At 43.3% G+C, this 16,245-nt stretch overlaps 2 protein-coding genes across 2 annotated transcripts; one reads left to right on the top strand and one right to left on the bottom strand.

Moving 5' to 3' along the window:
• Nucleotides 1–4,433: 4,433 nt before the first annotated feature.
• LOC127340499 (F-box protein At1g52495-like) lies at nt 4,434–5,609 on the top strand. The gene has a single exon (XM_051366241.1). The coding sequence runs from the start codon at nt 4,434–4,436 to the stop codon at nt 5,607–5,609; it is 1,176 nt and encodes a 391-aa protein (XP_051222201.1).
• A 3,376-nt stretch (nt 5,610–8,985) lies between these two features.
• Nucleotides 8,986–14,135, bottom strand: LOC127340498 (RNA polymerase II C-terminal domain phosphatase-like 2). The gene is made up of 7 exons (XM_051366240.1): nt 13,911–14,135; nt 11,595–12,074; nt 10,293–10,506; nt 9,708–9,865; nt 9,542–9,612; nt 9,337–9,442; nt 8,986–9,018 (listed from the first exon to the last, which is right to left on the bottom strand). The coding sequence occupies exons 1-7, from the start codon at nt 14,133–14,135 to the stop codon at nt 8,986–8,988; spliced, it is 1,287 nt and encodes a 428-aa protein (XP_051222200.1).
• Nucleotides 14,136–16,245: the final 2,110 nt, after the last annotated feature.

Raw genomic sequence — 16,245 nt, 5'->3', positions numbered from 1 at the left:
TCCAGCACACCAAAAGGGTAGATACCCTATGTTTGTGTCATCATATGGCTATCTAGTCATTTGGTTCAAGCAAACATAGAGAACAACCAGTAGAGATCATCCAGGGAACATTGGTTGTGTCCACACAGGGACACAACCAGAGAAATCCAACATGGATTCAAAACCCTGGCTAGCTACCAGGTTCACTTGACAACCTAGAGCTAGTTAAGCCATCAGACATGATAGACTATCATGTGTCTATCTAGGTTTGTCAACATCAAAAGAATCTGGCAACCAAATATGGTCAGGCCAGTAAGCAACAATCCACCACAGCAAGTCCCTGAGAAGGGGGAGCTACCATGGCAGCACCAAGTGGCTGTCAAGGCCACCTCAACCCACAGCCCACATTTCCAGCCAGCACATCATCACCCAAGGGGGGTTCAGCAAGAGCTAGGGTACCCAACAGATGTTGGCATCCCTCTAGCTCAATCAATTTAACTGTAAGATGATCACAACTGCCAGCAGTTCACATCATTTATCCACTTGGTCAAGCAAAACAACACAGATAAATGAATATACAAGAAGTCAATACACCAGAGCTTGGCAAATGATCTAGAGGATCATTGCAAGCATCAGATGATGCTTGAGCCAGCAACAGCACACACAGGCTAAGCCTGTATGTAGCACAAACAGCACTGGAGGAGCACCAGAGTGAACCACAGTGAGGCACAGACAACATAAAGCATTTTCTACAAGCAACTGGTGATCATATGACCACCAGAAGCATGCAAGAGCATGCTACAGTATGCTAAACATCAACTATAGCACCAACACATGTCAGACAAGTGAATTAGCCACAGAACAGGAACAATGGCAAAGCAGATAATCATAAAGATGACATATAATTATATGCAGAAGCACACCATCAAGGGATGGTGTTGTTTAGCCCACAGGCATGCTCAAGGGAGCATGTCTATGAATTGTAGCACACTGAATCGCACCAAAAGGCACTGGCTCTTGCAAACTTGCAAGGATTGCATACTGCAATCAAGTCAGGGCAATACATATGAATACACTTGAGTAATTGGCAAGAATAGCATCAAGAACAGAGGCACATAGAAGCACAAGCACAAGTGTGGATACAGTAGCAGTGGTCATGGTAATTGCACAGCAGCAGCAGATGCATAGCAGTAGAGCAGCAGTAGCTAGCATCAAGGATAGCAGCGAGAAGCCTAGCAGCATGCGCGCAGCAACAGCAAGCATCGCAACAGCAAGCACAGCAACAGCAGCTAGTAGAGCAATAGCAGCAGCACGAGATGGTCTCTCCATGAAGGGGAGTAGCCGCATCTCAAGCTAGGAGGAGAAGAAATAGAACACAAAGGAGAAGAAGGAGTGGCGCACTTACCGTGGTCGAGCAGATAGGCACGACCATGGCGGCCACGGCGGCACACGCCAGAGCGCGGCGGCGCCAAGCCAAGCCAGGCCATGGCGGCACCACGGCACCACCCGCACCACGGCGGCGAAGCCAGGGCGGAGTCCAAGCACCAGGAGCGCCAGGAACGGCGGGATCGAGCGGATCCCGTAACCCTAGCACCAGAAGGGGTCGAGGCCGAGAGCAGCAGGTCGCCCGCGTCAGATCGACGCGGATAGGATTGACCGCCGTCGTGGGGCGCGTTGATTGCGCACCATGGCGGGGGCCAGGTCCGGCGAATCTCGCCGGAATCGAGCGGCGACGGCGGAGGCGACGCGAGTCGCCAGAGCGGGCTAGGGTTAGGGTTCGGTCGGTCGTGAGAGGGAGAGAGAGAAGTGGGGCTGGTCGAGCCGGACCAGGCCGGTCGGTTCGACCTAACCCACTGGGTTGCACCGACAGGTGGGCCCAGGGGCATTTTTGCCATTTCACAATTTAATTAAATTACATAAACTTTGGTAAATCACAATAAATATTTAAATAACTCTAAAAAAAAATTAAAAATATGAAAATTGATCAGCATAAAATTCCCTACCTGAATAAAATATCAAAGGGAATTTTTGAAGACAACTAAGAATAAGTCTTAATTTGATGATTTAAATAATCATTTAAATCACTCATATTATTTTCAATAATGAAAATTAGTTCAATAATGCCTTTGGACTATAAAAAACACCTTGACAACATTTCAAGGTTGTATTTTACCCTAAACAGAGTATCCCTAAATTGTTCTTAGTATTAATCTTCCACATAAAATAATAAAACACCAGAAAGGGGGGGACAACCCTAAAAGTTGAATCATGCATAATTGCTTCTGTAACCATTGCCCTTATCGGACAATGATGCTATTTTTCAGCAACAGAGGACAAGGGTCAGTCCACACCATCCAACTGCAACACTTTGCAGTGTTCAGGCAAGTTCATCACTTTCTCATGTCATTTGAGTATTTCTATCAAATTACTTGCAAAGTATTATGGTTATCACTATTGCATAAAAATCAAAACCACTACTTTCATAACTATGAATATGACTATGTGGTGGGCAATGGAACCATGGATTGTGTTGATATGGTGGAGGTTCCATTGCACGGGCTTATATCCATCTAGGATTAAACAACAAATGTCGCCAGTGATTCTTGTGCCGTAATACCCGCGTTAACCATAAGATCCGGAGTGGGACAGAGTAGTCAAAAGTGTTTCCACCTCTCGTTCATCAACGGATGCGCTTTACCGTAGACACTTGTATCTGTCAGGGCAAGCGGTTGGCTGGGGAAGCCTTAAGTCCCCACGGCATAGTCCGTAGACACTTGTCGCTCGAAGTGCAAGCGGTTGGCTGGGGAAGCCTTAAGTCCCCACGATATTGTGGTCTATGATGGGTTGCAGCTACCGGCGAAGGAGTTTGGTTCGATCCCAAACTGTCGTCGTGGTCGGGGTCCACCCGTGAGTGGGAATAATGGGACCGGCGAGGACCCAGGGTCGGGGCATGCAACAAAGGGTGGGTGTTCGAGGTAGCGGAGGAACATGATTGGCTAGACCTTATACCGGGCCTCACACCGAAGGAAGTGTGGACGGGAAAGCTGCCCGGTTGGCACCAAGGTTAAGATCTCTTATGGGTAAAGCAACACACCTCTGCAGAGTGTAAAGAACTGTGACCTGTCACTCCCTGTTCCGGGATAAGGAACTACGAACGCGGCCGGAAAGGAGCTCCATGAAGTTCTAGTAAACCGGTGAAGGCTGACGGACATAGCTCTTTGGAATAAAAGCAATCTCTTGAAGAAATGTTTATCAAAACTTGCATTGGTATTAGACTTTCTGGTCTAATATTGTAGTTAGAGCATTAAACACCTCTTATCTATAATGAACTTGTTGAGTACGCTCGTACTCATACCACTCTTAAATCCCATGCTTAGATTGTTTGAATCGTCTGGAGGAGGACTACGACAACAATGAAGGGGCCGAGATCATCGGCTATGAAGAACCAGACCTCTCTGGAGGTATAGAAGGCGTAGACTACCTCATCGTCTACGGATCCGGGGAGGCTTCCGGAGGAGATCAAGCCTAGAGACATCCAGTAGTAGTAGTAACCGAGCAGCCCGAACTCTTAGTATTTAGCTGCTCGAGGAAATAAATGTATAACTTAATGAGACTCTTATATTGTAAGCTAAGTTGGGTTCGCCTCGAACCCAGGAGTATTCCTCTTAGGACCCAAGAGGAGCTCCGAGACGACATGTGTATGATATTTGTAATAATAAATGAATGAGTTATGGACCTGCTATGTTCTGTTGTACTACTCTGAGGGATGTAATATTTGCGGAATGGTATTTCATGAATGTTATATCAACGATTGGCATACTACAACATGCAGTGGTATGCAGGGTCACCACAGCGTTGCAGCGGGCCCTCGTCGAGTCTTTCGAGACGCTCAAGGACGACGCCGCCAACGCGAGGCTGGAGCAGTGCCTGCAAGAGGACGCGGCGGCGCACCGAGCCATAACGGCCACGCGGGACGCGGCGGAGAAGCAGGCGACGGAGTGACGCAACAACGGTGCTGGCTCGTCAGGAAGCAAGTAGTCTAGATCTATAGATCTACTTTGTATAGTTTTTATGCATTTTTATGTACTACTTTGAATATTTTTAACTATGTTGCAATTCAAAAAATGGATCGCCACGGTGGGGAGCATACCCAGACGCAAACGGACGAGCGGACAAAATATGTCCGTGGAGCGACGCAAACGGACGCTCACGATCACTTTTGGGCGTCCGAAATGCGTCATGCCGCTGGAGATGCCCTTACCATATCCGAAGCGGACACGAAACTAATACACGAACAAACGAATCCTTATACAGTACGACGGAACGGTGGCGACAGCTGACAGGTACGAGACCCAACTAGAGACTAGCGTACGGGGATCTAGCTAAGGCGACACGACGGCCGGCGGCGAGCCCGCGAGATCGCACGCCGTGTTGCAAGCACTTGCGTAAATCAGATGGATAGCAGCTGGGACTTGCCCACGGACGCCCTCGTCGAGATCCTGGTGCGGCTTCCCCCAAACGCCCGCCGCCGTCTCCGCCTCGTCTGCCAGCACTGGCGGGAACTCATCGACCGGCGCACGGTGACGGACATGCGGCGCCGCACCAAGATCATCGCCGTTGCTGAGGGGGGTTTCACGTCCGTCATCGACCTCCTGACGCCGGGGAGCAGTCTGTTGTGGCCGATAAACACCGAAACGTCTCTACAGTACAGCATGATGAGCATCATCGGCTCGTGCAACGGCCTCGTCTGCCTCTGCGATGACACCGCGCCCGGCGGGGCCATCACCGTGGCCAACCCGTCGACCGGCGAGGCTCTCCGTCTCCCGCCGCTGCCGATGTCGGGCGCCGCTGCTCACCTGTACAACAACAACAACAGCAACAGGAAGTGGCACCAGACATACAGCTTCGCTTACCACCACGGGACAGGGAGGTACAAGGTTGTGCATGTCCCGTGCCACTTTGACCGGTTCTGGCAACCGAAAATAGTGCACATGTTCACATTGGGGGAGGCGTCGTGGCGGGACGTGTACACTGGAACCGATGCTAGGTGCAGCCTTGGCAGCCTCAGCCTCGTTGAGGTCGATGCCACGGTGTACTGGCTCACAGAAGACGCGGGGAAGATCATGGCGTTTGATCTCAAACACGAACGTGTCACGCGCACCGAACCTGTGGCGGTACCGTCCATGTCGAGCACTTGCCGCCTGATGAAGGTGCACGGGAGGTTGGCCGTTGCTGTCTACGACGACGACTCTGCGATGGTGTGGGTCTTGGAAGACGAGAGCTGGAGCCGCCATTACATCTTGGAAACACACGTGCAGCGGCAACGGGAGATGTGGATGATGATGATGCAACAAGAGAAGTGGTCGATGAGGCGGGATCTTGCGGGGCCGCACTTGGTTCATGGGGGATACCTGCTAACGTTAACATGTGAAAGCTCGCGTAGACCCCTTGTCTTGTACCGGCACAAGATAAGCGAAGAGACGAGGTCGCAAGACGATGTGGTGCTGGTAAGACACAAGGATCGAGGCGAGGTAGTGTCGCATCTTATGGCCTCTATCTACAAGACGTTTCCCTATATCGAGAGCAAGGAGTCGTTGAGTGTGTACAATGCGGTTTTGACACATAACTGACGGTGGATATAGAGGGTCTTGGAGGTTTTCTTTTAGAGGCTAGCTTGTTAGGTCATAGAGATGTTAGTACCGAGGTACCATGATTATGATTATGATATGAATATGTACCATATACATATTATTAAGTACTCCCTCCATATACTACTCCGAGTATTAAAAGCTATTAAATATAGGTTTTGCTATATCTCAGTTAACTGATATTTTCTTAAATCGAAATCATTTTCAAAAAGCTTGAGTTGCACTTTTATGTTAAAAAAGATACAATTGCACTTTTTGTACAACTGGACCGAGTTGCACGTTTATTTGAACTGCAGTTGCACTTTTCTGAGATGACTGAGACTTAAGAAGACACACCCATTAAATATTCATATATTCACCCAACCGTCAAGATTTCTCTTATTTATCTCGAGCTGTTGCAAACTTAGCCCCTCTTGGTCTTGATACAGAGCTAATGCCGATCATGAATTGTTCATATTTTGTTATCAACTATACACTATCAACTACAATGGTACTTCTTTTCCCTTTCCTCACGAAATGGCGCTTCTTATTATATATTTAGGTCACGTATGCATAAGACTTGGGCGAATTTTTTGATGGCGAGGTTTTTGTTGGTGAACCACACTTGAGCCGTATCCATTTGCTGTATTCACCATTTTCCATGGAAAATTACCATATCAAAATTTATCAACTCGAAATGTGAATAACCATGAAGTTTACGTCAAGTTGATTGTGACATGGCATGTATTTTCTTAGTGTGCGCCTTGAAAAATAAATTTACTGGCAGTTTGATCATCCGATGCCTTTTCAGCAAATACAAGAGTCGTTCCTACTGCAGCGTTTTACCTGGGAATAACTTTTTTTTTTCTCCCATGAGAACTGAAGTCTCTAATATTTTGGGTTTACTAAGCTAACACAACGAGCTGCCTCTTTGCTTTGTCTGAAAAGAAATACTAGCAATCTTGTCGTCTAAAAGAATGCAGCTTGTCAAGAGTGACGCAAGAGTGCGATTTTGGGTATATGTTCTTCATGGGTTTACCCACTCATAGCAAATGACAACATGATAGCTCTACAGGTTAACGCATCAAATTCAAAGAAATATCAGGAAACAGAAGTAGTTTATATGTTCTGAGAAAATATCTGATGGAAGAAACTCACGGGCAAAACCACATAAATATGTGTTTACATTTCTCAAAATATTCTAAAAAAGGTATAGTACATTAAATTGGAGGAGTCCTATAAACATGTACCATTTTCAAATTCGAACTGTCTGAAATCAACGAGTTGGAACTTTAAATTATGCATGTTCCTGGAACATTTACTGTCCTAACGTATTGTGTTTGTTGATAATTTTTTGAAGCTTCAAAAATTATTTGCATGGAGTTTCTACAGTTATTTGGTTTTCACCGGGTACTTCTTTATATTATGTTTTTGCCAGTATGCTACCGGAAGATATTTTCATTTGGTTTCATCTTTTTTTTATTCTTATCTGAACGTGACCATATAGATCTAGCAAATTTACATTGGAAGAATAAGTACTTTATGGTCTCGTCATGATGACAGAATACACACACTTTACATTCTTGTTAATTGCGTTTTTAACGTTATCTTTCATAAGAATTCCCCTCGACAAAGATACCACATAGAAATCTTGTTCTTAAGCGAGATCTTCAACTTCTATATTTTCTTATTATTTCCCACTGGAATGTTAGGATGTGTTAGAGCATTATACATAGAATCCACCGAGAAGTTTCCACTTTCATGGATATTCCAACAAAATACATCGGATCCTTGCGGACCAAAATCAGAAGCTGCAGCAAAGCATTCCAAGATGCTTGTGTGGGACTAATGAAATTTCTTCTGAACGACACATTCTGTATGGAAGTTTCTGGCACCTTGGCGAATGTATCGCTTGTGTGACGTACAATATTGTACAATGCCCGGTAATTTAGAGGTAATGAAAGTAGAAATGAATGCGCTAGAAAATTAAAACCGTAACCTTAAGTACCAATATTTGTACACTATGGTTCTTTGGTTTAAATTCTTAAATTCTAATAATTTTGATTTAGTTTTCCTATTTTTTATCTCCTTTTGTGCCAAGTGCATCCTCGGTGTAATTAATTCGTTTCTCTTTTACACAAAATAGGAGACTTAAATTTCTGAAATCAGGATGAAGTATTTTTTATATGGAAATAGAATAATTTTTCTAATTCATGGCGGAGGTTAAGCTATCACGAATTTGATCGTCAAATATTGATTATGGCATACAACATTCTAATTATTGCAGTTTGCAAGCATGTACTACATCTATCTCTATTTGTATGGCGTCATATATTCGAGGTTCAACTTTGAACATGATTTGACCAAAAAATGTGGATTATGTGTTGCTAAATAGTATCATTGAAAAGTACTAAAAAAATTCAATGGTAAATTTTTATTATCGGTGAAATTATAATAATGGTATGTAGGTTGGAAAGCATGGACTATATCTGAACAACAATTAACTCTAGGACAAGTAAATCGTACAAGATTAAATTGATAATCATAATTCATGAACCCACATAAAAACTCTATAGTAAGGTAATTGGGGTCATGCCCCCGTATACATACCACTTTAGATGGTCATGTATACATGGTCAAACAAAAGCATGCATAACTAGAAGTTCAACGATAAAATAAAAAGTGGCAAGTGAATTTGGTTCAAAATAGATCCAGACTGACTGCCATCGGGCATTAAGAAGTTCCAACATAACCGCCAGGGTCTTGCGAAACTAGCTAACAAACTTAATTCCTTGGCAGCCACTGTTTGAAATCCATAATTTAGATGATTTGTCTCATTTGATGAACCAACCGGGCCAGTCTGCAAGAATGAAATTATTTGATTTTTTCATAACAATTGATGTCTTAGTACTATTATGAAAATTGAGCTGTACGAAAATTTATCAAGGTAAAGATGGAAGAGCATTAATAGAGGGTGCAGTAGAAAAAATGATGATTACGGAAGATGAAAATGTTGAAATTTACCGATCAGGTAATGAGTACAGAAATTGTGCTTGCAATGAACTCATCAGCTATAAGGACAAATTTCTAGTTGAGGCTGTCCATAAATTGCTAGCTATATTAGGAAGAAAGCTGCAAAGTGTTGTGCAAGCAACAATGCATTTGATAGTTGAACACGTAGTCAATATTTTTGGTTGGCATGAGACCACCCTACTGAATAAGTGTTCTAGTGTTGGACATGTTGCTGATAGGGCAATCAAATATTTTAGGTTGTAGTTAGTACTAGTACTTGGTTAGCTCTTGACCATATTAAGTTGTATTGAAGATTTTAGATTGTCAAGTAGCCCGCATTCACATGGAATTTCCATGACTGCCTACTCTATTTGCTGATCCATAATTTTTTTTCCATGCTCTAAAGAATGTACAAACATCAGCACCTATCAGAATATGAATTTATATTTGGATATCGCTTCGAATTAACATGACATAAGATATCCTTAACTCGCTTCTTATTTAAGAAGGCGAACAAATAAGCAAAACAAACTGAGAAAAAAACTGACCTCTCCATTAATTCTTTCTCCCACTCTCTACTTCACCTCCACTTGTATCCATGTGTGATATAGGGGAATCATTGTGTCTAACAATCTTGTTACTCTGGAATGTATATATTTATTTATGAATGTCGTAGCAAATATTACGGGACAAACAATTAAAGGTAGCAAGAAGATACCTTCCGTTGTAAGTAGTCACCAACATCTGGAGAGTCTGGAAGATCCAGTACACTATTTTCATACATTAGTTCATTTACTATTTTCCGTAGATTATCATCAAAGTAGCTACAAAATAAATTACCCATTAAGTAAATAGAAATGATGGCCAAAACAGGTAAAATATTGAGAGTTAAGGTTATGCCATTTTTTATAATTTATATAAACCTGAAGAATCCTCCACGGACATTCGATGTAACAGTTTTTACAATCTGAAGCACACTAAGATCACGCGACCCCTGATCAGTTAAAATACATGCAACATGTCAGACTAGTCTAGATTTGTTCTCCACATAAATTTGAGTATGGACTTATTAAGATACAAATAAATTACCTTGTCTTCAGGGGCAAATGATGGATTGTAAGGCGGCAAAATATGAACTCTCCGCTTATCTCTCTCATCCCAAACATCCATCCGGTCATCAATCACCATTGCCATATTTGGATGGCATAAACTCTCTTGAAACACACGCTCAAGCGACTTTTGGGAATCTGAGATTCACAAATAAAATTAAAAGGTGCATGTGAAACAAACAAGAAACATAGTCCATATTTGGTCTTCTATCCATCCACAAATGTCTCTTTTAGTTGTACAAAAAGATTATCCAATTTCATGAACGCTTTTTTTACATGTCAAGTTGCAGGTTTTCCAGTCATTAGTATGTTGTACTTGTAAGTTGTAACTAACGTACATGATGATACACATAATGCAATTTTATTTTAATCAAGATTGTATGCAATTTTCCGAAAAGCATGCATGATTACCCCGTTTTGGGAAAATATATTATTTAAGAAACACTTAGTAGCTAGTAATCAACCTACTTATCCCTGTCCAACCTAGCTTTTTTCGATAATGATGTCCAATCTAACTAGCTATCTCACGAAAGGAAAAAAAAATGAAACTCACGCTTAATTTTACCTGGCTTCACACATATTAAACGTTGTGAAATCTCCTCCGAACCTATCAAAGAGCCTTCTGGATCGAGCAGTCTCCAAGCCTCAAGAGCATAGTCTCTTCCAGCCATTGTACATACGTAGACCTTATATCTTCTGCGTCCAGTCGTAGTAGTAAGATAACTCTTCAAATCATCCCAACCAGGCCTTATGTTTATAAAACAACTATGCTCTGGAACCTGAATGACATGCAATGTTACCACAGGTTAGAAAGGAGGATATGGAAGGAAATCCTACGGGTTGGATTTCTCAAGGTTTTCAAGCATGTATTGCAAGAATAACTGATTTTATTATAATAAACTAATAAATAAAAATGGCAGTTGGGTTTAAGAAAAAAAAGCAGTTGAGAATACACGGAAAAAGTTGAGCTATGAGCACCCCTGTATATAATATACTTGCGATATGCTTACGGTGCTAGTTGTGTGTTGTTCTGCTGGAATTTGCACAATTGTCTTGTGCTAACCTACTGATATTTGCATGTAGACCTACATGATACACAAACTAAAAGATCTCAAGAATTATATCTAGATCTGAACACCACATGTAAACTGGAATCCCAATAAACATTAAACTCTGGTATAAGTATTGTGATCAGAACATAAGAGAAATGTGGACAACGAGAAGATGCCTATTCGTTAATGTGGTTCATTGTGAACACCTAGGTTTCGGGGCACAACTATGGGCGCCCACTCAAATAAACATAATATATCTGATGAGAAATCTTGTGGAGATCTTCAGTAGTGTCTCCAAACACCCACCATGGCCACTCCGACCATCCATACCATGGACGCGTAAACATTCCTCTCTTGATATCGGGTCTGACCTACAGCCAACTTCTCGCCTATATATATTAAGTTTGGGTTACAAGTGCTCGACTCCAACACCGTACCTACCCTCCTCTAATACCAAATTGTCTTGTACCAATACATATATTCAACACCAATTCCATAAAAAAACCTATGTATTTTGTGTTAGCTTTAAATGTAAGTCGGAGAAATGCCCTCTTTATATCAGGTTAATATTTTACATTTAGAAGCATAAATAATTTGGTTGCAGAAACCAAAGGACATCAGCCAAGGAATAAAAATAACCCCCTCTCAGTTGACTCATTATATTATTTTGCACACAATACAGATACTTATTATCTACAAAGGAAAATTTTGATTGCTTCCATGTGCATCAAATTTAAGAATTTATTATTAGTATATAGCATCTAATATTAATAAAAAAAAATTATTTGCAGAATGTTCAACCAAAACATTCATACCATTGGTTTGATGCGGGTCAGAACTGCATTCCTTCCCGGGATCCTGATTACAGGCCGAACAATAAGCTGTTGCACTCCACCAGGTTTATGCAGCATGCCCTCCTCGTGTTGGCTCCTCACAATCTCATGATTGAGAGTGATAGTACCTGTTTTTGTGAAATCCTTGAGCAATTCAATATCTTCACAAACCTTATAGAGTTCATTACAGAGAGCCACTTCTGTAGTAGCGTCAAGTTCAGAATTCTTCAAGTCTGAAGTAATCTTTTCCATGCGATTTTCAAATGTTTCTTTGTTATTAGTTAAGACAAGGGTTTCATCCAGATCAAACACAAGGGCAAGGCATCGCTGATTGAGCATCTCAAGGCATGCCTCATAAAGCCCGGTCTGTGCGGACCAACACCAGAAGCAAGGCACACCCTTCAGCTTGCTTTCCATAGCCACAAGGTGTAGCTCCTCTGCTCCGGCCTCCACCACAGCAGTCTACAAAACCACAACCAATGAGAAGAATAATTTGTACGTGCATCTGCATGAAATCTAATTAAAATGATAGAAATCATATGCTACTCTAGAAATGTTATCTGGAGTGAAGGAAAAGAACTAAAAGATCCTGCTCGATTTCTAAGGAAGAGACATTGTACCATGCCAAGTCTCCAAGAAATTGAAAGATATCTCACGGCGATTGTTAAGGGAAACATGTTATACACACGTTAGTGACACACTCCTCTTCCTCGGGTACTGCCTCTCCTCTTCCTCGGGTCGTCCCCCTCTAGGACGACTCGGGGCGGAAACCCTAGCCACCACAGCCTTCCCCTCCCCCTCCCTCCCTCCTCGCCGTCCTCGGAGGCCGTCGCCGGCGAAGCCTCGCGCGGCCGGTGATGGGGGCGGCGGGGATCCCCGTGGAGGATGTTGGCGGCGCGGCCTCTCGCCGGGCGGGCGGTGATGGCGGCGGTGGCATGGCCATGATCTGGTGGCGCGGCCTCTCATCTTCCTCGCCGCGGCGCGGTCCTCTCCTCCCGTCCTAACCTCGGCATCGCCGGGCTAGCGGTGATGGAGACGGATCTCGTACAACTCCTCCTCAAGGTCTGGGACCACGACACCAAGGGCGGGGGCCCTGGATGGCGGGGACGGCGTCGACCTGGTGGCAGGTGGCGGGCGTCTGGTGCCACTGTCTGTGGCACCGCGGTGGTGGTCTTCTCTCTCGCCGGAGGAGATCGGCTAGTTGTGTGGCTAGCCGTGGCGGATCTCGCGATCCATCGCCTAGCTCCCGATGGCGAGGCGCATCTGCCGGTGAAAGCCGGCCCGGACTTCGGTAATGGCGGATGATGCTGGCGTGCTTCGTCGTTACCTTGTTGAAGGCATTGTCTCTGCAGGCTGCGTTCTTCGCCTGGGCTGCTCCAGGGGAAACCCTAGACCCCTATCTCCCGGATCGGACGATGGCGCAACGCCGTTCTCCCTGTTGGTGGCATCCTTTTTTTTTGGAGCAGACAACGGATGGCGGTGGTGCTGAGGTGGAGCGGGTGCTTTTGCTGTGTTGGCGTCATCGAGTCGCCGCGGCATGGTGCAGTGGTGTCTCGGGACGGATGAGAGTCTGCTTGACTGGATGTGCTTCTCATCGGCTATTGGGCGGCCTGTGAAGGCATTTGGTTTTTGGTTGATGTGAGTTGGTGAATTGTCACCCCCTTCATCCCTCTGTAGGTTTAGCGAGGTGACTTCAAGTTTGATTTTTTGTATTGCTCTTGTAAGGTGTTGTGAATAAAATCTAATAAAAAAAATCGTGTGTATCCCTTGGATGCAGAAGCTGGGGCGATATTTCCCCCATTTCGAAAAAAAAACGTTAGTGACACACTCTTGGTTTTACACACGATTTCATCCAATATATGACATCCAGAAAATATACTCTACCCCTCATCTACACTACTTCGTCTAAGAAATCGACAGACTCTACTATATTAGCATAACCATATGATTGGATATGTGTTGCATAAATCCTATACAGCCACAGACCACCTGTGCATCAAATGGAGAGTACTAGTGCAGCAAACTAGCAAGACAAATTTCTTTACATGCACCTTGCTAATCTAAAATTGACAGACCTAGTGTAGAAATATGATGGGTAAGTTAATCCGATATGCTAAACCTAAAAGGTGCAAGGCAAGTCAAAATCGACCAATGGTCTAGCAGCGATTATGGACTAAAAGCTATAGACGGCTAAGAAAATGTGTATACCCTGCGTTCGTTCAAGCATGATGAATGAAGCTGTCCCATGGGTGATCTGGGATGGAGATCGAGCTTCTTTGCTCGGAGTTTGCAGCGCACCGAGTAAGCGCTGATCACCTGCAGCACAGATAACGGCGGGCACCTATCGCTCGCCGGCGACCGGTGGCTGATCTGGATTTTTCTGCCAGGGAACACCGGGTGTTGGCTCTCCATGCCAGATGATAGGCTTCCTGGTGGGAGAAAAACATCAACGTCTCCCAGGAACACTTCACCCTCGAACAACGGCAGGCTGCTGACGCCATCGCCAGCGACCAAGGCGGCCATGGCCATGAAGCTTGGTGCTTGGTGGGCGGGAGATTGGAGAGAGGGGACCGGAGAGTATGGAAAACAGGCCCTGAACGGTGGGGAGAAGTTACGAGAGAGTATGGAAACAGGTCCGGCCGGAGAGGAGTGAGAAGTTGCCGTTTATATGGGCTGGCTCCGGGTCATGCGAGGTATGGATGGTGGACAGGGGTCCTGGCAGGCTGGCCAGATTTAATTCTCATTATTATGCGTGGCATTTAGTAAGAAGGTATTTATGGAGATTTGGATACTGTAAATACAGCTGAATATACGTACTATATACTTGGAGATAAAACAAACCACATAAATTTGATATTAATATAGGTGTGTGGAAAGGGAGAAAAGATATTAATGAGGATATATACATGATATCCTCATATTCACTGAATTAAAACTTTAGATTTCTTTCAGATGAAAATGGACATGAAATGTCGCCGAGAGCTTGCACTAAAACTCGGGATTTAATGTAGTATCGCATAATATCTCATTTTTCACTATAATTCAGAAATGTGATAAAGCTGGATATCTTAGAGATTTCCATGCATGATAGATTTATATTGATCTATTAATTTCCAATGTATGTTCTAAATTATTAAAAATTAATAAATGAAAGAAGGGAATTAATGAAAATTAAAGTAAAATGATCTTAGTTATGATTAGCCCTCCCTCAAGACATCTGCTTGGTTCATTCTTAGTGATTTCAACTTCATCGGCTTCCCCACGGACAGAAATAACACCAACTTCAGATTAATTGAAGCACATCTCTTTAGTGACATCCTAAAAAAATTCAACCTGAACCTCCCATCTTAGATAGGTGTTTCACCCGGTCGAGTAAATGCGAAAACCCCACCCTAAAACACATTGACCAAGCTTTATGTAACCTCTAATGGAATAATTTGTTCCCAAGCTCATCAAATTCACTCATCATCACGTCCTCCTCATATAGGGTCCTTCTGAATTTATATCACCACCACATTCCATTTTAAAAAAAATAAATACTTCGGTTATCAATCCGGCATGCTCAAATGTATGATTTAGATATAGCCAAATGAATTGGTCGTTAGTTGTTGCAAATATATGTGAGAGACCCCACACAAGTGTGTTGGCGTGATCTCCCCGAGGATCAGGGGGAGAACGACAAAACTAAGAAGGAGCCAACATAACGTCAACACCATCGTAGCTTAGGGCTCCCGAAACTCTTTTGTGCATGACATCATAGACATTAGACAATCATGTGCCATTGGAGTAGAAGGCTGTGAGCCATCGTTTGTGTCTCCCACACATGACCAATGACAATGATATCTCCCATAAGTAGAGAAGGGGTCAATCGAGGTTCCATCCTCCACAACGGGCAACCTCCATGGCAGGAAATGGTACGAGCCGCTATTACACTGCGGGGCCTCTAGGTGTGTTTTCCTTGTTAGTTTAACATTTAGGGAAGAGAGGCCTTAGATACATGAATACTTCTAGGGTTGAAGGAGGGTTGTGTAAGAGGTTGATAATAAATTAATTACAAAATACAATTAGTTACACTAGCATATATGTATGATGCAACAAAAGCCAAGGATTCATACAAATGTCAAGGTAGCTGGTGGAAAGGTAACCAACACTTAAACAACCGAGAAAATTGTGAATGAGCTAGGATGTACCTAGACCTAATAATTTTAGACATTATATTTTGAAGGTATAGTTACATGTAAAATTCAGGAGAAAATAGTAAGTGTACTACAACATTATACACTAAAAAGAACTGGAGGGAAAACTTGTAGTATGTAACCCATACAAAAACAACAGGTATGTGGTAGTAAATATATGCATTGTTCACTATCTGAGATCCTCAAATTTGTCAATTTTGAACAGCCTATAATAAAGAGTAATTCACGTTGGCTTATTTTGCACACTGGTAGAATATATCATTATCTACATGAAGAAAAAATGAATTGTTTTTGAAATTTTGTAATGCCATTTTAAAAAAAGCAAGCTCCCCATTTGTCGATACGCATCCTACGTATTCTTGAAGGCCAAAAAATCTTAACGCGAAAATGCTGGTTCCGACTCTTCATTATTATCATCCAAAGAAAAGAATCCTTTG

Source organism: Lolium perenne, chromosome 3 (assembly GCF_019359855.2).
Source record: "Lolium perenne isolate Kyuss_39 chromosome 3, Kyuss_2.0, whole genome shotgun sequence".
NCBI classification, from domain to species: Eukaryota; Viridiplantae; Streptophyta; class Magnoliopsida; order Poales; family Poaceae; genus Lolium; species Lolium perenne.
Note: the sequence above shows the minus strand (reverse complement) of the source record. Positions and strands in the feature narration are given on the sequence as shown.